General features: G+C 35.6%; 2 protein-coding genes, 1 long non-coding RNA gene and 1 other non-coding gene across 5 annotated transcripts in view; 3 read left to right on the top strand and 1 right to left on the bottom strand.

Annotated features, from left to right (window-relative positions):
- Positions 1–1130: 1130 nt before the first annotated feature.
- On the top strand, positions 1131–14633 carry LOC125647504 (phosphatidylcholine transfer protein-like). Its single transcript, XM_048874190.2, has 6 exons — positions 1131–1376; positions 2654–2771; positions 10179–10258; positions 10831–11002; positions 13653–13720; positions 14293–14633. Exons 1-6 carry the CDS (start codon positions 1239–1241, stop codon positions 14380–14382), a joined length of 666 nt encoding a protein of 221 aa, XP_048730147.2. The 5' UTR covers positions 1131–1238; the 3' UTR covers positions 14383–14633.
- On the bottom strand, positions 2229–21210 carry LOC130046937 (uncharacterized). Its single transcript, XR_008796007.1, has 3 exons — positions 21081–21210; positions 6179–6310; positions 2229–2581 (listed from the first exon to the last, which is right to left on the bottom strand). It is a non-coding gene; the product is annotated as an uncharacterized LOC130046937 (long non-coding RNA).
- Trnay-aua (transfer RNA tyrosine (anticodon AUA)) lies at positions 3072–3146 on the top strand. The gene is given in 2 exon segments: positions 3072–3108; positions 3112–3146. It is a non-coding gene; the product is annotated as a tRNA-Tyr (tRNA).
- The window catches only part of LOC125683402 (transient receptor potential cation channel subfamily M member 2-like), a 61401-nt gene continuing 60308 nt past the window's right edge, over positions 21096–22188 (top strand). Inside the window, exon 1 of one of the 2 annotated variants that reach the window (XM_056140667.1) lies at positions 21096–21247. In XM_056140667.1, the coding sequence (XP_055996642.1) occupies positions 21194–21247 (54 nt within the window). In that variant the 5' untranslated portion in view covers positions 21096–21193. The remainder of the gene's footprint in view (positions 21248–22188) is intronic. The other variant, XM_048924539.2, reaches the window with a different exon arrangement.

Here is a 22188-nt window from a genome sequence, read left to right as displayed (position 1 = left end):
ACTATATAGCTCCTCAGTTGAAAGTAAAATGGAAAAAACAACTTCTCTTTATATATTTATAGGATAAACTTCAACATTATTAAGAAATATTTGCTTTTAAAAGTATTGCTATGAATTCATATAACCTTAATGTCATATCTTAATCACAAAGTTATAACCAATAAACAAAATTACGCATGGATCCACTGGTCAGCTGCCTTTCACTGCATATGCAAACTAAGACACGTTTATGTTGTAGCCCTATCCGATTTTTCTTTCTGACGTTTCCCATAAAAAAAAAATCGGAGAGGGCTACATGTACATTATTGTAGCTAACATTTCCAGAAAATTATATTTGAAAAAATAAATTAGAGCTTTTTAAAAGGATAATCTCTTGAATTCAACATTTTTGCACAGGCACCTAAAGTATGGATTGTATCCCCCCCCCCCACCACCCCCCCCCCCACCACCACCACCACCTTTATAATGTCTTTTTTGCGGCGATAATTTCTCCGAAATGTGTGGATTCCCTGCATGTCTATCTCATCACTCTTTCGATTTATGTAATCGTTTCACGCCTTTTCTAAGCTTTAGAGATTGGCCTTCTATCGGTATAATACAATTTCTGTGCATTTTTAAAGGTATTTTATGAATATATACACTTATTAAAAAAATAAAACTTTTCTTTTCTAGGACCGTGGCCAGCCTTCTCTGGATAATGGTAGCTCCGCCAAATTGGTGTATACTACATCTGAGGAAATTGTGTCAACGTTTACAATATCGTTTCGCCATGATTTGTACGCAGCGCTAGGTGTACCTAAATTAGGATGAAGGCAAAACGAACCGGTGTGAAACAACTCGGGGCAAACCACCTGAGTAACACATAATTTGAAGTGCGTTCGAGACCGTCGTTCTTCGAACGAGTACAAATTCCTGTCGATCCGGGACGCCGAGTACACATCACGAATAGGAGTTCTAGGTACAAGAATTCACACTCTCTCTGTAGAAGAATAAGAACACGTTCGTGTGCACATGCTCTCATCATTCGCGACTCTAAGAACAGAGCACGAGTACAATGGTATTCGTAATCTCGAACGCACTCTTAGAAAAAAAAAAATACTCGAGGAACTCCGAAAGGAAAGTTAGCTACCTTGTACCGGAAGTAAACAAAACAACACATGCTGTAAACAGCAGACAGAAACGGGAACAGACACATTCACGTTATTTCATTGTCAAGTGCATAACTAGCTGATTAGACAATGACAGATTCAAATTTTAACGTGTTCAATGATCTTGAATTTGAGTCCGTCGTCCGAGAATTGGATTCTCCAGACGTTGATGGATGGGAGTTTTTCACTGAAAGTCACGGAGTCAAAATATACAGACAATATAACCAGGTACAAACTTTAATCATTTTTGTTTAATAGAATGGAACATATGAATTCATTGAGAGATATTGGTTACAATGCTCAGTCGTTTAACATTGCATGACCAGTCATTTGATCTATGGTCAACATTGGTAACACGAAAAACCGAAATTTATGTACAAATTTATTTTTGAAATGGTAACGGGACCTTTCGCCCCAAAAGACGTTTCGTACTAAGACGATTCGCACTAGGACGATTCGCCCTTATTTGTGGTGCGAAACGTCCTATGCATTTTCCAATTACTTTGGTTATTATCTATATAACTACATATCTAAGAAATTTTGTCTGATTACATTTGATGTAAACATATTAGATCTTGATTTTGATTAGTACTTGAGTGTGATTGAAGTTTCCTTTTGATATAAAGCATTCATATTTAATGATATTTAATGATATACAAGTCTGATTGGACAGGGCTGCTTAAACATTTTATATATGATTTATGGTCACATGTTCAAGTGATACAGAACATTCAATTTTTCATATTTCTTAATCGAAATTATACATGTATATCCGGTAGCGGATTTAGGAGGGTATATCTAAGGAAATTATGGTCTCTTATTTAGAAAAGCATTTTTTTTCACTCTCAGAGAAATAGATTTACAACTTGGAACAAATTCAAATGTTAATCTGGTACGTTGAAATATATAACACAACACCAATTTTTGAAATCATCTATATTAATGTATCTGGTATTGTATATGAAATTTTCATATTTTTGCCTATATGCAAAAATTTGATCCATAAACCCCACTTTTTTCTGAGCACCTCCAAATTCATATTAATCCCGACAAACGCAAATTAACTTAATATTTGAAGTGGTACCGCCATCCCGATAGTTGTCTTTAATCTCGCTTATAGAGATAACTTACCTAGTTTTTTGAGAGTGTTCATCCCTATAATATTATAATTCCTCATGTTTGATTATTTCTATATAACATAGACTATTAATTTATTTTTTAATCAGTATGGATATTTATAAACATTACTCTACAAAATAAAGAATATAAAGACAATCGTCAATTTAAGTTTAATATCTTTTTTTAACGTCTGAGTGTGAATTGTCCTAGGGCGAAATGTTTCAGGGTGAATCGTCTTTTGGGGCGAATCGTCTCAGCACAAAACATCCTCAGGGGCGTAACATCCCGTATTCTTTGAAATAGACTGAAGTCCACTATCACCACCAAAAAAAAATAAAAATATTGTTCTTGTTAATGTTGAATATTATGTTGCTTTTCATTTGAAGACTTCAGGATTGTACGAGTACAAGGTATATGGCACATTGGATGACTGCCCAGCAGATGTGTGTGCTGAAGTATACCTAGATCTTGAGTACAGAAAAATCTGGGACAGCTATGTATCTGGTAAGAACCTATGTGCTCTTAATTGTTATATTATTGTAGTGCTCAACCGGGTTCGATCACCGGTGGCCAGTTAGCTCAGTTGGTAGAGCACCTGACTAGAGATTCAGGGGGCCCGGGTTGGAATCCCAGTCTGGTCCGTTACATTTTCTCCCTCCTGTTACATTTGGTTCCGTAGACCAGCCCCTGGAACTGACAGGTGAAAATGCCTGCTAGGGGATTAAGATCCTGGGTTGGTGTCTTCAAGTGTGAAGACATTAAAGAAGGGAGGAATGTAGCAGTCAGCCGGGTTCGATTGCCGGTGGTCAGATAGCTAAGTTGGTAGAGCACCTGACTATAGAGATTCAGGGGGCCTGGGTTCAAATCCCGGTCTGATCCATTGCATTTTCTCCTTTCTTGTTACACTATACAATTATTGTAATGCATCAGCTTTCAATGTTTTCATTAAAAAAAAAATTGAGAGACCAACAAACCTACTTTCAAGAATTGTACTCTGAGCCAAATGCTATGTGAATTTTTCTAATGAAAGGGATTAAACATCGTTCAAATGAAAGGCCATGCCCAACATTCCAAAGGGAGAGAAGTAAGAAATACTAGTTAAAATAGGGTTTTGGGTTTGTATTTTTGGTAGCTTCACCGGTGCTTTTGTGACTTATCAATATTAATGGTTTAATCAATAACCAAAGAAAATGTATATGTTACCACCTTTTTAAAGATGTCAAACATACACAAACAGAAGTATTAGTCATCATGAAAAAAAATCACACATTTTGATTAAACAGCATAATAAAAATACATAAAAACTGGTTAAAATGACAAAATTTTAATTTCTACAGTTTCGAAAACCTACCTTATAAATAAATATACATGTATAAATTAGATATCTGGGAAATCATTGTATAGCATACCCACAATGAAGAATGTACAACATAAGAGTTCCTGACCTTGATAACATTTTTAAATATGGATAATTGATTATTCATAGAAAATATAAACTTATTCCGTATCAAATAGTTCACCAGATTGTTTATTACACCCAGTGGATAAAATTCCCCATCAAGATATATTTCTATCATGCAAATCAAATGATGATTTTGCATAAACCTATGATGTTGCACAAGGTTGGAGCTACCTTAAGTCTTCTAAGATCCAGAAGAGCCAGAGTTGTATTATTTTCCTTAATGAAGATTCAAGTTTGCTTATTAATTGAAGTTGGTGAATTTTAAATATATCTTATTTTGAAATAAAAATAATTCCCCAACAAGATTTTTTTCTTTGCATTAAAATATTGGTTAGCTGGAAATTGCTCATACATTGAAATATTGCTTAATTTGAAGTAAAATGATCCACTGAGCTGATACTGAGTTTTCAAAAGGGTAATATTGATTCATAAATCCTTCACATCAATTGTCATCATAGTCAGTGAATCCAGAATCATGTAGGTACATGTATATACATTTAGGTATCCCAGGACATGCTGTTCTATACCTGATACATGCTTATTGCATGTGTAACAGGAAGGGAGAAAATGCATAGGACCAGACCGGGATTCAAACCCAGTTCGCCTGAATCTCTAGTCAGGTGCTTTACCAACTAAGCAATGTGGCTACTGGCAATTAAACCCAGCTAAACGCTACACATTTCATAATAACAATTAAATTTCAGAAGAGTCTTGCTGTTCATTGATAGTGGTCTGAATTTGGCTTCGGTGGCAGGAAAATATACCCCAATTACGAAAGTACTGCAGTATTTTGAGGTCACACGGTCAAAAGCCAGGGTCATACTACTCCAGACAGAAGGAAATATTTTCTACTCAATATCTTGACAATGCTTTACTTGATAGACATTAAACTTGGAACACTGGTACCCACAAAGTAGTAGATGCCCCTGTTGTTTTTGAGGTAACAAGGTCAAACTCAGGGCATATTCACATTATGATCCGATAAAAGTATATATAGTGTGTTTATTTCTATTTATCAGAGTTAAAACTAGTAAATCATCAAATAAAATATATAGGTCAACACACTTTTTAGATATGAGACATGCATAAACAGAATCACAAAAAATTCATATCAAATAATGGAGAGCTTGTATCACTCTTTCGATGGTGAAATCATACTTCATAAGAGGTGTTTTAACGAGCCATTAAATAAAATTGTAGTGTAATGAGCTACCTTAAAGTAAGAATTTTTCAATTTCTATGGCTGTTACAGGGTGTCAAGTCCCTATTTATACCTATATTTTCTTGAAGGTTCCTATATTTTCCCTATAGATCATCAAAATCCCTATAAGCCCTATATATCCCAAAAAATGACAGTCCTATTTTCAAAAATGATTATATATATATATATATATATATATAAAAGCACAAAAACCCAACAACACCCTACTTTCTTAAAGTGTCGGATCTGAGAAGATACAAGGTCAGTAAAGAAATTTATAAAAGCACTGGAAAGGCCATGACATTTCAGTGCTTTTATATACCTATATATAAAAGCACTGAAAAGGCCACACACACACACACACACATATATATATATGAATGTCTTAATCATTGATAAAGAAGTTATTTCAAACCTCTTCACATTATATTCAAGTTAAAAAAGGAAAGATAAAGAAATTAAAGGAGAGAAGTCTACTAAGAGAAAACAGTGAAAAAGCTGGAAATGACGAAGCAAGTAGCAAGAAGCAAAAACGTTAAAAACATTTCATGCATTAGGTTCTAATATGTTAATGACATTTATTATATTCCTTTCTTTAATTTACATGTCATAAAGAGTGACTACTACTAGTTATGTTTTAATTTGAAAAGAAAATATAAAGAAATAAATGGGAGGAAAGGAAATGGCTAGGGAAGGAGGAGCCATTATTTTTGCAATCTAATTACTTTATCCATCTTGCATTACTCTTAGATTGTTGTTATATGTGCCAAGAGAAAAAAAACCCAAATAATCCAGGAGCTGATACCAGATTGATATTTAATTAGATTGTTATGAAGAGAATAACTATGATGATTGTATAAGAACTGTCTATTGGATGGAAAACTGTCCACATCTGAAAGGATTTTGTCTTTGTTTATGTTTAATATTGTTTCTTCTCCAGTAAGATATTATGCTTGCTAGATTTTTATGCATACTATGCTTGCTAGATATTTATGCAGAAACAATAAACTTTTATACAAATTCCTTAATAAAAACCTTATTCATTCCTATAAATCCGCTGTAAAAATCCCTATATTTGCCCTATACACTGCAAAATAATTTCCTATGATCCTAGTATATTTTTTAGACCAAAAGTGGCTTGACACCCTGTCGTTATAGCGATGTAGGTTGTCAATACAACCTGCTTTGAAGTTGATTTGAAGGAAATAGTATCATCTATGCAAGATGCCCATGGGGCACATCACTTACCCGAGTCATCTTTACTCTGCCATTGTTGAGCTGTTGTGATTTTTAAAAGACCTTTTCATCAATCTTTATTCCCATGAAAAAGGTTGACCCCATTCTGTGGCCCCAATCTAGCCCCAAAGGACCACGACATAACTGAAAATAAATTCACATAACACAGAGATGCATTAACACTAATATGATTAACATGATCTTGCTGTTCTGGATAAAACCTAGGTCACAAGGTCATAGATCATGGTATGATATGAAAGACCTTGCCAAGAGAAATCTATGTACAACATATGGAAGTTTTATCTAAAACAGTTTAGGAGATACTGAATAGGTCCTCAGTACCCTTTACTTGTAGTAAGAGGAGACTGAATGGGGTGGTCCTACGGATGAGACCGCAAAAACTGAGGCCCCGTGTCACAGCAGGTATGGCACGATAAAGATCCCTCCCTCCTCAAAGGCTGTAAGCACCTAGCATTGGCCTAAATTTTGCAGCCCTTCACCGGCAATGGTGACGTCTCCATTTGAGAGGGACGTTAAGCAATATACAATCAATCAATCAATCCAGGTCCAGGTCACAAGATCACATGATCACATACCATTGCATCACATGAAAGGTATTTCCTTAAAGAATGTATGTACAAAATATGAAAGCCTTAGCTTAGATAGTTCAAGAAATATTTTTAAAGATTTCCCTATGTCAGTATATAACACATTGATCCCCTGCTGTGGCCTCATCCTATCCCCAGGACCATGAATTGCACAGACTTGGATCCACTCTATATCAGGAAGCTTTCATGTAAATTTGAACTTTTCTGGCCCAGTGGTTCTTGATAAGATTTTTAAAAATATATTCACATGTAAAACTTTGATTCCCTATTGTGGCCCTATCCTACCCTTGGGTGCCATTGTTTTAACAAACTTGAATCTGCACTATGCCAGGAAGCTGCTATGTAAATTTGAACATTCCTGGCTCAAAGGTTATTGAGAAGAAGTTTATTAAAAGATTTTTCCTATATATTCATATGAAAATGTTGATCATCTATTGTGGCCCCACCATAACCCCGGGGGCCATGATTTTTTATGAACTTGAATCTGCATTATGACAGGAAGCTGCCATGTAAATTTAAACCTTTCTGGCCCAGTAGTTCTTGAGAATTTTTTAAAAAGATTTTCGCTATATATTCGCAATTTTTTCCCCTATTGTGGCCCCACCCTACCTCCAGGTGCCATTATTTTTAGAAATCTGTATCTGCACTATGTCAAGAAGCTTTCATGTAAATTTCGACTCTTTTAGCCCATTGGTTCTGAAAAAGATTTTTATTAAAAAAGATATGAGTAAACTCAGGTGACCTATTGCAATTGGTTGTCGTCCGTCGCTATGCGTCGTCCGTCGTGTGTTAACAATTGAACATTTTTAACTTCTTCTTGATAACTACCTGCATGTCCAATTCTCTTCAAATTTGGTATGAAGCATCTTTTGGACAAGGGGGACATAAATTGTAAATTTCAGGACTGCAGCTCCGCACCGCTGGGGCCTTAGGGGCGGGGCAAAAACTGCCCAAAATTAACCAATTTTCAAAAATCAAGAACCGCACATGTGTAAGAAAAACTAAATGCACGGTAATGTAGACCAGGAAGACCTCTACCAAAACTATAAATTTCATGATCCCCGGGGTAGTGGTTCTGACCCTAGGGCGGGGCCAAACTTGGTGTATAGTGTTTATGTGTAAAACACTTAAATAACATCTTCTTTAGTGCTATTGGTACTACATGTATATTGAAACTAAATAGATATTTAAAAAGAATAGGTAGTCCTTTACCAAAATTGTAAATTTGATGATCCCAGGGGTAGGGGTTTTGGTATCAGGGTGGGGCCAAAGTGGTCAGTTATTAAATGTGTGAACAATAGACATTTTTAACTTCTTCTTGTTAACTATCATTTCAATTCTTTACACTTGAGCTTTCAGTTCATTTGAGCAAAAAACAAAAACTTTCAGGATATTATATGGTTTGAAGAGTTTCCAGGTGACAGTGAAAGTAGAAATGTTTTGTGAAGTCTGCAGTAAGCATGCTGTAATATTGTAGGATATGCAGACAAGGTGTCAATGCCTCCCCTTTCCTTCCATTACCTCCTTCATCCCATCTTTTTTAGCTCATCTGAGCTGAGAGCTCAAGTGAGCTGTACTGATCACCTTTTGTCTATCTGTAAATTCTTCATATTTCCATCTTCTTCTCCAGAAGAAGGGCCGATCAATCGAACTTGGTACAAATTATTTTTGGGTGAAGGGATTCAAGTTTTAGTGATAGGGAACTCATATTTCACATACACATTTTTAGTGAAAAGACATTATATAAATACCAAAGATTTTAGCCTTGTCACATTGACCTTGGAATTTACCTACTTTTAAGAAAACCTAATGTATTCTCCTGAACTATTTAAACTAGGATTTTCATAATTTGCATGTTATAGTTTTCTTATAGTAAGGCCTTACATTTCATACATGACCTTGTGAACTTGACCTTGGAGTCTGACCCAAATTTCAAACCTTTTAAACCTTACTCACACTCATATTTCATATATACATTCGTTGTGATAAAACTTTTTTTTTGTACCAAAGTTTCTAACCTTGTGACTTTTGATTTTGACCTACAATGTACTATTTTAAAAATATCTCCTGAATCATTTAATGTAGGGCTTGAACTATTTAAGGCAGGGCTTTCATATTTTGAATATATATTCTTCATGACAAGACCTTGTGGCCTTGCAATTCAACCAACTTTTACATGTTATGCAAATTATGCAAGTAAATAGAATTAAGACAGCACAAATTTGTTTTCAAGAAAACATTAATGTAGGACCTTGTATTTATACCCCCGAACGAAGTTCTGGGGGGTATATAGGAATCACTCTGTCCGTCCGTCTGTCTGTTTGTGCAGATTCGTGTCCGGGCCATAACTTCTTTGTTCTTTGACTTAGGCATACCATATTTGGCACACAGGTGGATCACCATGAGACGATGTGTCGAGTACCTTCATGACCTCTATATGACCTTGACCATTGACCTCAAGGTCAAAATTAAAGGTTTTTTTTTTACAATGGATTCGTGTACGGGCCATAACTTCTTTGTTCTTTGACATAGGCATACCATATTTGACACATGAGTGTATCACCATGAGAAGATGTGTCATGTACCTTCATGACCTCCATATGACCTTGACCTCAAGGTCAAAATTAAAGGTTTTTACAATGGATTCATGTCAGGGCCATGACTTCTTTGTTCTTTGACATAGGCATATCATATTTGACACATGAGTGTATCACCATGAGACGATGTGTTGAGTACCTTGATGACCTCTATATGACCTTGAACTTTGACTTCAAGGTCGAAATTGATTATAGGGTTTTGACTTAGTCATACCATAAGACATGGGTGTATCACCATGAGACTATGTGTCATGTACATTCATGACCTCTTGATGACCTTGACCTTTGATCTCAAGGTCAAAATTATAGGTTTATGCCATGGATTTGTGTTTGGACTATATCTTCCATTTTCTTCTACAAAGGCATACCATATTTTTACACTCAGGAAAGAGGTAATTTATACCTATTAACAATAATACCCTTTGGGAGATTGGGGTAAGTGGGGGTATTCTTAGTGAGCATTGCTCACAGTACATCTTGTTACTATTTAGAGCACACACCTTTACTGCAGAAATGAAAGAGATTTGTAACTGAATGAATTATAGTAACAATGATAAATAGCATGTTTAGGTGCACTAATTTTACTATCCCACACCTGGTAGGCAGATTGCAACCTTACAAACTTATATAGAATTACTTTTTTTGCATAATTATCTTTTATTTTCCATCAAGGCATGTGATGTTTTCTTTTGGGGATGAGCTTGTTATTGCTACAAAATGATTTTTCAAACACTTTCATTTTTAAAAATAAAAAATTGATCACCATACACATACAATGTATAAGTATAAACTACTGATGTTTTGTAGAATTGTTTGAAAGAGAAGCTAACGGGATGAAGGTTATATACTGGGACGTTGCATATCCATTTCCAATGTCACACCGAGATGTATCCTTTATCTGTTCCATTTCACTTGTTTGGCTTGCATGGAAAATGACAAAAATTATAAAAGATTCTATTGATGGCAGATTATGGTATCTGAAATTGAATTTTTTTGTCTGTTTAAAACAAAATATGCTATTTCTATGTCAGATATTTGGCACTAAATGCAAGGAAACAACAAAATGATAAGAAATGTATTTGCTCTTAAGATGTAAATTTGACTGATATGTGGTCTTGTTTAATTTTACAGCATATCAATGTCTTATTTTTATGCATGCTTTTTAAGATCATTTTATCAATGGACTATTTCTTATATTCATCATATCATTTTCTTTGTTTTCGTGAATTGGTGAGTTCAACTCAATGTAAAGAATTGCCGAGTTTTATATAAAGGATTGTTAAGTTCAACTCAATAAATATTTGATGAGTTCAACTTAATAAAGCATTGTTGAGTTCAGCTCAAAATGAAGAATTGCTGAGTTCAGCTCAATAAAGAATTGCTGAGTTCAGCTCTATGTAAACAAACTGTTATAGACCTGACCATCAGATATATTGTTTGTACTTAACACAGACAATAGTATGTTTATAAAAGAGAGTACAAGGAGATGGATCACAATGGCCATAAAGTGTATGCAGTGATGGCCAAGAGTGTAGAATGCTCAGAGATTCCGGAAAAGTCTGGTATAATCAGGGTGGATGATTACAAACAATGCTGCGTTCTAACCACTGATGGCAAAGTGGGATCTAAAGGTACTTACTGATGTTATTACAATATAGATGCATTATACATTAACGGAAAAAAGGAACACAAGTTTATTTTCCATAGTTATATTTTATATGATTCATTGATGATTGTTTCATTGTTCGATTTCTCAATTATTTCATCATTTCTGGATTCATTTTGATGATTTTTGTTGTCCTATTCACAGACGGCAGTTGTGTGGATAGCGTTAAAACAAGGGTACCCTACGCCGTTCCCGATCCAAATCAGTAGCGTGTTTGCCCACCCCTGGATTCAATCGCTGCTCTTGCTCTCTTAACATTGATCCCATCAAGGTGGTCTATTAACCTTTTAGGAAAACTATTCCACTCCCGAATAAGGGCCTGTGTGAGTTGAGTGACGTTAAGGGGACGTTGACCCGCTTCCTAACCCTCCTGTCCGGCTAGTCCAACAAATGCTCGATTGGGGACAAATCTGAACTGTATGGTGACCAATTAAGAGCTAGGGCGTTGTTTTGAGCAAGAGAGTCACGACAAAGCCTAGCAATATGGGGCCTCGTGTTGTCCTGCTACAACGTAAGGTTACGATGGATAAAAGGAAGGACGTGTGGCCTGAAGATCTGATCCCGATATGTTACTGCTGTAAGACTACCATGGATAACCACGAGATGTTTTCACTCCTTGAGATATTTCTGTCCATACCACAATTGACCCTCCCCCGAATATGTCGCTTTCCGTTACACAAGCATAAAAATATCGCTCACCACGACGTCGATAGACACGTTGTTGTCCATCTGTGTGAAGCGAAACTCGTTAGTGAAGAACATGCATCTCCATTGAGCCAAACGAAACCGATTAGGTGTACGTGCAAGCAGCCACTGCATTAGACATTGGCATCGCCACTTCGTAAGTGGTAGACCAACATAGGGACGTTGTTGCCTTAAATGAAATTCCTGCAACCGTTTCCTATTCGTTCACTGGCTGACCATGAGTGCCAACAACTTGTCGTGCTGTCTCTGTCGCCGTCTGAAATCGGTTACGAGGTGTGATAGATGTATGCCTCTATCTTAACGTCGCGACTTAACGCGCGGGCATCAGCTCCTAGGACGGTCACTCATTCTCCCTGTGGCCCTGAGACACCCAACTAAATGGGATATTGTTGTTCCATGTACACCATATTGCTGGGCTATATGATGTTACGAATGCCCCTGCATTATCCGAGCAATGGACCTACCCCAATTGACTTCATTCAGTCGCAGCATTTTGTTCTACAATCACTTTGAAAAGAAATGGCATGTAGCTGATCTGTGCTATTCCCGTGGGGATCAGGGTTAGAATAGGCCCTCGGTACCCCTCGCTTGTCATAAGAGGCCACTAAATGGGGCAATCCTTCGGATGAGACCGCAAAAACCGAGGCCCCGTGTCACAGCATGTGTGGCACGATAAAGATTCCTCCCTGCTCAAAGGCCGCAAGCGCCGAGCATAGGCATAAATTTTGCAGCCCTTCACCGGCAATGGTGATGTCTCCATATGAGTGAAATATTCTCGATCGTGACATTAAACAATATACGATCAATCAACCAATGTTCGATTATTTATAAACCAATGTACTGATTTACCAGCTTATATGGTGCAGGAGTACCCCGTATGCACACTTTCTTGAAAAATCTGCTGAAAACAGGCAGTAGGGTCACGGTCGGATGGATTTTAACTAAAATACATTTTAACAATGCATGATGGTGGAAGCTCAGTGTCAAATTTGATTAAATTTTGTCCACATGTTTAAAAGTTCTATTACAAAAACCGAATTTCCATTTCTTTTTTCCACTAGTATATGATCTGTAAATCTTTATCTTTTAGTAAAATAAAACTTGGTCATTTAACATCATCTGATAGTGGTTTGCATGTCAGTGTATGACATTTGGTGCCCATTGGTACTGTTAGATATATGACTTTCCCACTAGTTCTTACTATCTCTTGCTGGTGGGGTAACCATTAAGCTCTGTTGGTAGGGCAATTAACTATTGTGTCAGGGGTCTCAGTTCAATCCCCAGCAGAGGCAACACAGCCTCTCTTACAGTTGGGACCTGAGTACTCTCTGGTGGCCAGGACAGATTGCATCCCGAACTTTTCCCCACAGATGCTAGTTCTCCAGGAGTCCTTGAATTGCAAATGCCTGTGGAGCTTGAGGAATGCCGGGATGCCCCTCTGCAGGCAACAATGTAGTAGTGTTAGATACATGGCCTTCATACTAGCATATATTCCTTTAACTGAATTGGTTGAGCAGTGCACTTTTATTTCAGATTTCCTGGCTTCATTCCTCAGTGCAGGAAACACAGTCTCTGCTAAATTTGGCTCCCACATCTTGTACCATAGAAACTAGGTGGAAAATAATATGGATGATTTTGGTTTTGTAGGTTTCATGGTTTTTCAAATTTTGTTTCAGGGTCTTATCATATTTAGTCTTACCATTGTTAAATGATTGTCAACATCACCATATTAAAGCAATCACGAAAACCACATGGTTAGACTCATCACTATTATTTTCCACCCGGTTTCATACATATTGTCCATCGTACATGTATGCCATTTTATAAAGCGAGTTTCTTCATAGGATGAGAGGCATAACTTTTCGGAGAGTACAAGTTTTAACAAAGAATTTTCTTTGAATATTTTGTAGCTTTCATGAGATACTATGACAATCCAAAGGGCATGATTCCAACGTGGTTAATTAATTGGGGAGCAAAGGTTTGTATATACACTGTACTTTCTTTTCATACAGAGGCTCATCTATTCCTGACCATATTAATGCCCATGAATTACCGGTCTGTTGTGCACATTAATGATGCATGCACTGGTAGATGACTGTAATTTCCGAGTTGGCAGATACTTACTACTAGTATGTTACATGGTTTAAGTTGAAAATTTTCACAGATAAATGAAATGAAGCTGGATAACTTGTTATTTAACAGGATTCTCATTTAAACAATAAAATGCTTTCTGTTGTTTCATCGGGTGATGAAGGTAGCTAGCATTGCAGAAACTATGCATGACCCGCGTAAACAATGTTGAAATTAGAAATAATAATCTGATTATTGAAGAATATTAAATGGATTGTCCATTAAAGTATTAAAGATGATGTGTATAAAACAAATGCAATACAAATGTTTGTAAACAGTATTTCAAAAGAGGTCAATCGAATATTTCCTTTTATGTACTGGTACATGTAAACTGTTGTTTTATTTCTGGACACACACACACACACACACACACACTCTCTCTCTCTCTGTAAACTTAAAAAAAGTCTGATTTATTTCCAGACTGGTGTTCCATCTTTCTTGACCATGATGCAGAAAGCTTGTCGAGGATATCCAGAATACAAAGCCAAAAAGGTGGCGTCCACCACTTAACACTGCAGGACAATGACCCAGTTCTGTGATTTTAAACGCATTCCACAATTTTATTTTTTGTTTTACCTCTTTACTTATCATTTATTTATAATTGTACTCATATTTAGGAAATGATGACCTCAGGTTCTGATTTGCTCTTTTGCAATGTGTTGTGATACTGATCATTTAATGACATTTTTGTGCAATGTACTACATGTGTCTTTTTGTAATATGAAATTCAAGTAAACTTGAATTGTTTCAAGACAAGAAAATACATTTATTATAAAGTTTCGGTTTCTCAATTCTGCTGAAACTTTTTATTGGAAATTTTGTAATTTCCCCAAGGAAGTGTTGGATTATTGAACTATTGTTAGCCTTTGTGCACATTTTGCAAAGTTCATTCCAGGTATGCAAAATGTCCATCGCATGCATATTGTCACAATATGGGAGCTAAGGAATTTTGTTTTTAAATCTTTAAAAAAAAATCTATTCAACATTTTTAGTTTGATATGTTCAACAAGAGTACCGCAAACGGTACAACACATGCCCATTATGTACTCTGAATTGATAAAAAATCTGGAAATCTGTTTGACCTACTTTTACCCCCAAAGTAGGTCATGGTGTACCCATCCAGCTGAAACAAACAAATTGAACTTATAATTTCTCCGAGGGAAGCTTGTGACTAAATTTCAGGGCAATATATGTATCCGTAGCGAAAACAAGGTTTTTCTGCTGAGTGATACTAGAACTTGACCTTTGAACTTGAGAAACAATATACATCCTCGGCTTGGCATAAGGTGTATGTGTACCACGTTTGTCGGTCCTAGCCCCATGGGTTCGGTTTGTATCCTGCCTACAAGGTTTTCCTACTAAGCGACACGGGCACTGGAAGTTAATGTAAATATATAGTATGTGCATGTATAAAAAAGGAAAGATAGGACACTCTTTTTGAGGCCAATTCAGAACTTACCTTTCAATTCAGTGCGATTAAACCGAAAGTAAGACAGTCTAGCGAAATTCTTAGACACTTGGAGGAGTAAAAACATATTTTTCTTCGTATGAACGGCATTGGAACGAAACGAAACCCTACAGATATTGAAAGTAAGGCATATGTGAACGATTCATCGCGTCAGGCCGTTTGAGAAATGTCTACAATAACCCAAACCCGAATTTGCCTCAAAAAGAGTGTTCTACCCTTCCTTTTTTATACATGCACATACTATGTAAGGTGAAGATAACGAACAGTGATCAATCTCACAACTCCTATATATTTACATTAACTTCCAGTGCCCGTGCTAAGCGATAAGTACTACGACCTCAATCTTTGACTTTTACCTATATATATATATAATCGGTGTGTGAAAGTTAAACCTCTAGACTTAGTTAGGGAGACACTGTACAATACATATTAAATATTTTATATCAATGTATTGACTGTTAAAACAAACAGATAAAGCATAAAAGGGGATTTGATAAAGCCCCAATTGATGAATCGATCGTCTAACAAGCAGCAAGAAAGATAACTCCTACAGACGGAATACTACCTGTCAATAATAGTGTTTGACGCAACGTGTTGAAAGATTAAACAAACACATTTAAATAGGCCTTGGGTGGCAGGGGACAATTTCTTTGGTTTTGAAACATGTGGATAGGGGGTATACACCAAAGTCAGATTATGACAGACTAATGAAAAATCATATTTCCCTTTTATGTCCATACTTGTATTTCATATTAGTGTAGTTAATAAATTATGACCCTAAATTACATGTAATCTATAAATACTGGTGCTGGTGCACAAAACATGCTCTGAGCAGGTTCCCCTTTTTTGCTTTGATTTTCCCTCATTTGGGCTAATCCGTACCACCCCCACACCATCACAGTACCAAACATGGGGATTTAGACACTGTGCACAATCAAGAACCCTATCTGCCCTTCTCAAAAATCTACCTCTCATATGGGGCCATCCACCTTCCCTCACAGCTACAGACCTTTTGCTAGACCCTGAGGAATTTCTTCAGCAACTGACCACGTGTCTTAGTTTCGTATTTGCACCCATCTATATGCTAGGAATCATGGTGACACCTACATGTTGTATATCAACATTTTTACTAAGCACTCAGCTACATTTGACATGCATCCTAAAATTATTATATACATTTTTACACATGTAATATCACTTCAAATACGGGGTAATTCCATTTTTTGAAAAAGTTGACCGGGCCTATAGTGCGAAACTGTCCCCTGCTACCTTGGCCATTTTCTCTTATTAATTAATTTTCTAGTAATGATTATAATTATTAGATTGCAAATGACAAATATGAGAAACAAATAAATAGATTTGTTATGACATTGATCCCTTTAATCACAACGATACTTATAGGTTATAGACTTTGTATGGGAAAATATGACGACCGAGTTTTTTGGCGCGTAGACGGACCGAGCTTGCGAGGTCCGTTCGCGACAAAAAACGAGGTCGTCATATTTCCCATACAAAGTCTATAACCTTTTTATTATATATTTTCAATTTCATTTAGAAACTAACAATAATTTTATTTTTAACAATAACTTTATCGGTTTAACTTAGTAAAAGATGAAAAACACGAAAAATTTGAAAATTAACGGCGTAGAAATTTGATTGTGACGTAATGTTTGCGGGCCGAAATGTTTCCGGGCATATATCGTGTGATATATGCCCCCAAACTTTTAAAGAAAAAAGAAGAGATGAAATTGAAAGTATATAATAAAGACAGGATATATACACACAGATAATTAAATTATATATTAAATCTCCACAATGCCATTTTTGTTTCTTTTATAATTGTATTTATGTATATGATATCCAATGAGCCTGGGGCTCACGGAAATAAAGAATCTGAATCTAAATTATCAGGTAAATTTAGATTATGTTGTCAACAATTTCACTTCACAGTTTATTCCTAAGTTTTATAATTAGAAGCCCAACCACAGAAAACAAAAATCTCTGAGAAGGAACTGATGTCGCTGGTACTCACAAATTTCTTGGCGAGTTTAGACAGAACGGTAGATTTATCTTCATTTTTGCGCCACTATAACAGAGGATCCTCGTTGGTTGGATACGCTCGCTTATGTAATTTTCTAGCTCATTCTTCCTTGTTGATTTTTCCTCTTCGGGTGAGAACTGAGTTAGATAGTCGATTCCGCTGGGTTTTCGAGACCTTTTTGCTGGTGGTTCGAGATCATTGTTAGGGACAGCAATAGAGTCACGAAGAGGAATATCATCCATGCGAGACTCTGTTTCGCACATGACAACTTTCTTTTGTTCCTTAGAGAGAAACTCGTCGAATGAATATTTGTTGACATCCCTAATATATATATATATATATATATATATACCATTTATCAAATCAAACCAATATGCTATATGTAAATTTTACTATTTTAATGGAAAAATACAAACAGATAACAAACTATAATTATGGGAATGTCAACACAAATGTCTCCGAACAACTTCCCCTGTTGAAAATGGACTCAGGTCAAAATTTTGATGCCAGAACTTCAATTAAACCTAGAAATCCGACAAACTTGATTTTTGTCAGATATTTTGAAAGATGAAGATATCGAAAAGTTATCAATCTCGTAACTCCTATAAGGATTACAAAATAAAGAGTTGAGCAAACACGAACCCCTGGACATATCAGAGGTGGATCCCACCTCTGATGGGTGCCTAGAAGGAGTAAGGATCCCCTGTCGACCGGTCATAATATGTCTAAATTTTGCAGCCCTTCACAGGCAATGATGATGTCTCCATGAGTGAAAAATGCGCGAGAGGGGCGTTAAACAATATACAGTCAATCAATGAATCATTTTCAAAGAGACGGATCATAGTAGTTAAGTGGTACATGCAGAGCAATCGCTTCATAACCGGGAGGTCGTGAGTTCGAATTCGGCATCTACAAGTGAGAATAACGGGTCATTCAGATATGACCCAAAGAACGGAGGTCCCGTGTCGCGGCAGGTATTGGCACGATAAAGAAACCTCACTGTTACGGCCCTGAGCGCTAAACATAGGTCTAAATTTGTGGCATTTCACCTACAGCTGGTGACGTCTCAATAAGAATGAAAAATTCTCGACCGGACGTAAACCAACCAAACTTTAGTGCGTTGGAGAATGCGCTCTCATTGATTAAAGTGTGATCGAAGAAAGAAATAATTGAAAACAAGGCCACCGATGTCAAAATGATATTGAAGAAGTTTAACAGCAGACATGTTGCAAGAGCAAGCATATGCACCTTTCAGTTCCATATTTAAAAAGTTTTGAAATGTTCGGGTAATGTTAGCTAAAATGTTTAAAAGAATCATTCTTTTCTATATTTCCAATTTCCTTTTTTTTTTTTTTTTTTGTCTTAGCAGACTAAATGGGTGTGCATGTATACCACCAAGGAGTCAATATGACCACATCCTTCATTAATGACTAGTATAACCTGATAAAGGCTTTAGTAAGATTGTGGTTCATTAAGAATACTATCAATGGCACTATGTGCAAGTATTCACTGCTAAATGATTGTACATCATTTACATTGCGATATTCTTTTTCATATTTTTAAAATTTCATATACAAATATAAAAATTATATGCTACATTTATAGGTGATTTGTCGCAGAAGATTGGCACTCATATAAGTTAGAGTCTTATTACGGCCCCCACGCTCCTATAAATATTACATCAGTATTTAAAAATAATAAAAAAAAAAAATTAAAAAAAAATAAATAAGAGTAAGATGTTATAAAAACAAAAGTATGCCCAATTCTTACAATGATGTCAAAATGCTATCGATCAAATCGATATGTGTTTTTTAAAACAAAATTCCATTTTTGATTGAACTTTACATCCTATTGACAACGATTCATTACCAAAAAATTAAACATTGATTTTTTAAAAAATGTATGAAATGCTTGTTTAATTCATGACCGGAAACTGGTAGACTTAACACTCATAAAAGTTTAGTTAATAATTATCGGCCTGTATCCATTTTACTCTGTGTTAGCAAAATTTTAGAAAGGCATGTTTTTAATTCATTTTATGAGTATTTGTCAGTAAATTCTCTAATTACAGATTGTCGGTCTGGTTTTAGGCCAAAGCACTCATGTGAAAGTACTCTTATTTCTCTAGTAGATAGATGGCGTAAAAATATTGATGAAGGTAAACTTACTGGTGTACTTTTTATAGACTTACGGAAAGCATTTGACACTGTCAATCACAATGTTTTATTACACAAACTCAAGTCATTTGGCATATGCAATGATACTTTTGAATGGTTTAAATCATATCTAACAAATCGTACTCAGAGAGTTATTTGGAAAGGCAATTTATCGGATGAAAAAATGTAACCATTGGAGTTCCACAAGGCTCTATTTTAGGCCCATTCTCATGTAAATATGTATGCAGATGATACTTCACAAGATGTAACAGATAAGTCAGTGGAAAACATTGAGTCAAAGATGTGTGAAGATCTTCAGCGCAGTATAATGTGGATTAAGGAAAATAAATTGAACTTAAACCTGTCTAAAACTCAATGTATGCTTATTGGATCTGCACAAAAATTATCAAAGTATCGAAAATCAAATTTAGTAGTAAATAACCATGTCATAGAATGTGTTCAGGAGTCAAAATTACTTGGTATTATTGATGAAACTTCATAAACTGGAAAAGTCATATAGAATCACTTATGAACACGATTTCCAAGAGAATTGGCATTTAAAGAAGAATAAGATATTTTATGTCAAACGATGCGCTGCTGAAGATTTTTAATACTATGATTTTTCCACATTTTACATATTGTTGTACTATATGGAGCAATCCAAGAAATGCTGAAAATGTGAATAAGCTTTTTATGTTTCAAAAACGAGCTGCAAGGGTAATTCTTAACATCAGAAATTTTGAAACACCATCTAATGTCATGTTTACAGAACTTAACTGGTTGCCTCTATCAGATTACTTTGTCTATAGAAAAGTAATTTTAGTGTATACAGTTTTACATGGTTTAATGCCAGATTATTTAAATGTTTTTAAATATGTATCAAAAGTAAGTCAGAGGCAAACTAGAAATTCTAATTCAAATATATTGTACATGTATATACCCAGGGCAAAAACAGAATATTTTAGAAGATCTTTCAGCATTTCAGGAAGCACAATGTGGAATGCCTTAAGTGAAAATATAAGAAACTCAACAAGTGTTGTGTGTTTTAAGAGAAATTATCTTAGAGATTATCATCATACTTTGTAAGCTCCATTTTGTTCCTATTTATCTTACATTCATAATTATTTCTTAAGTTTATATGTATTCTACTTCTTTTAATATGTGTTTATTTTACTAATATCTGTCTGTATGTATGTTATATGCAGGGCCATATTGAAAACTAGCGTTATCTCTAAATATGTAATCCTGGATAAATAAAGGCTTTATTATTATTATTATTATTTAGTCATGTGTATATACACAACAATGAAATCGATATGTGTTTTTGTTTAAAAACAAAATTCCAGTTTAGATTGAACTTTACAGCCTATTGACAGCGATTCATTATTAAAAAAAAATTAAACATTGATTTACATTGAAAAAAAAATGCTTGTTTAATTCATGACCGGAAACTGTTGGATTTAACACTCATAAACGTTTAGTCATGTGTATATACACAACAATCATTATATTATCTAAATAAACAAGAACTTGTAAAACTTACATTTAGTGATAATGTCACAATGAGGTGCTGTGTAGACTCAGGAAAAGGCTGGTCGGTTGTCGTCCCAGTCGTCTGCCTGACATTTACTGTAGAGTGCTGCAGTAAGTGAAGAGATGACGAGGACGTCCAGATTCATGGACCCTTCCTCCATAGGCCCAGCGGAGGAGGTGAGTAGGCAGTTGTTTTATTAATCTATTTTCAATACAGGACTTTTTGATCATCTAAAAATATCTGCTTTTGTGTCCACAGAACTGGGAAAAGTTTTCGAAGGGGATATGTAACACATGTCATATATCCGAAACAGAAGTTAGTAAACAAAGCTAAATAAGATCTCGGGGATACAAATCATCACCTACAATACGAAAAACAACTGTTCAATTTCCACAATTTACTCTAGTGCATGGTTTTTTTTAAAAACATATATCGTTTAAATGATAAATATCATATCAATACTGACAATTTTGACCAATTTGAATACATCTACATGTATTTACTCTCAACTGCGCTTTAAAGATCATCCGGAATTCAAAGGACTCGGACTTCTAATTGTATATTTACATCACGTGATTTTGAATGACAGCAAATGTGTAGAAAATTATCTAAATACCCCTGAGGGAGTCCACACTCACCTTTCAAGTATGAAATTATTCCCTGCTCCTTATGATTAATTATAAATTATTTCTTTAAAAGAAGTCCTTCTATGTTTTTATTGATCAATGTGTATAAACTAACACGTGACATGTTCAGATAAAAATAACACTTACTTTTAAAGCAATGTCTTCGCTAGTCTCAGTGGCAGATTTAAAAGGGGACAGGATCCCCTCCCTTTTTTCGCCACAAATTGTAAGTAAAACTCGAGATTTGGCACCCATAATGGCTGAATACTTTCGCTAATACTTGACTTTCATACCCCCCCCCCCCCCCCCTCAGAAATCCTGGATCCGCTACCGAGTCCTGCGAATGTTTCCCATAGTTCTTGGTTTTCCAACGGTCATACTTTTTAGTTCATTTATAAATATTATCTCATTCTTTTTTATACGTCCGTCATTAGACAGGACGTATTATGTTGTGGCGCTGTACATGCGTCTGGCTGACTGGCTATCCGTCC

Source organism: Ostrea edulis, chromosome 6 (assembly GCF_947568905.1).
Source record: "Ostrea edulis chromosome 6, xbOstEdul1.1, whole genome shotgun sequence".
NCBI classification, from domain to species: Eukaryota; Metazoa; Mollusca; class Bivalvia; order Ostreida; family Ostreidae; genus Ostrea; species Ostrea edulis.
The sequence above is the reverse complement of the archived record's forward strand: the minus strand, read 5'-3'. Positions and strand labels throughout refer to the sequence as shown.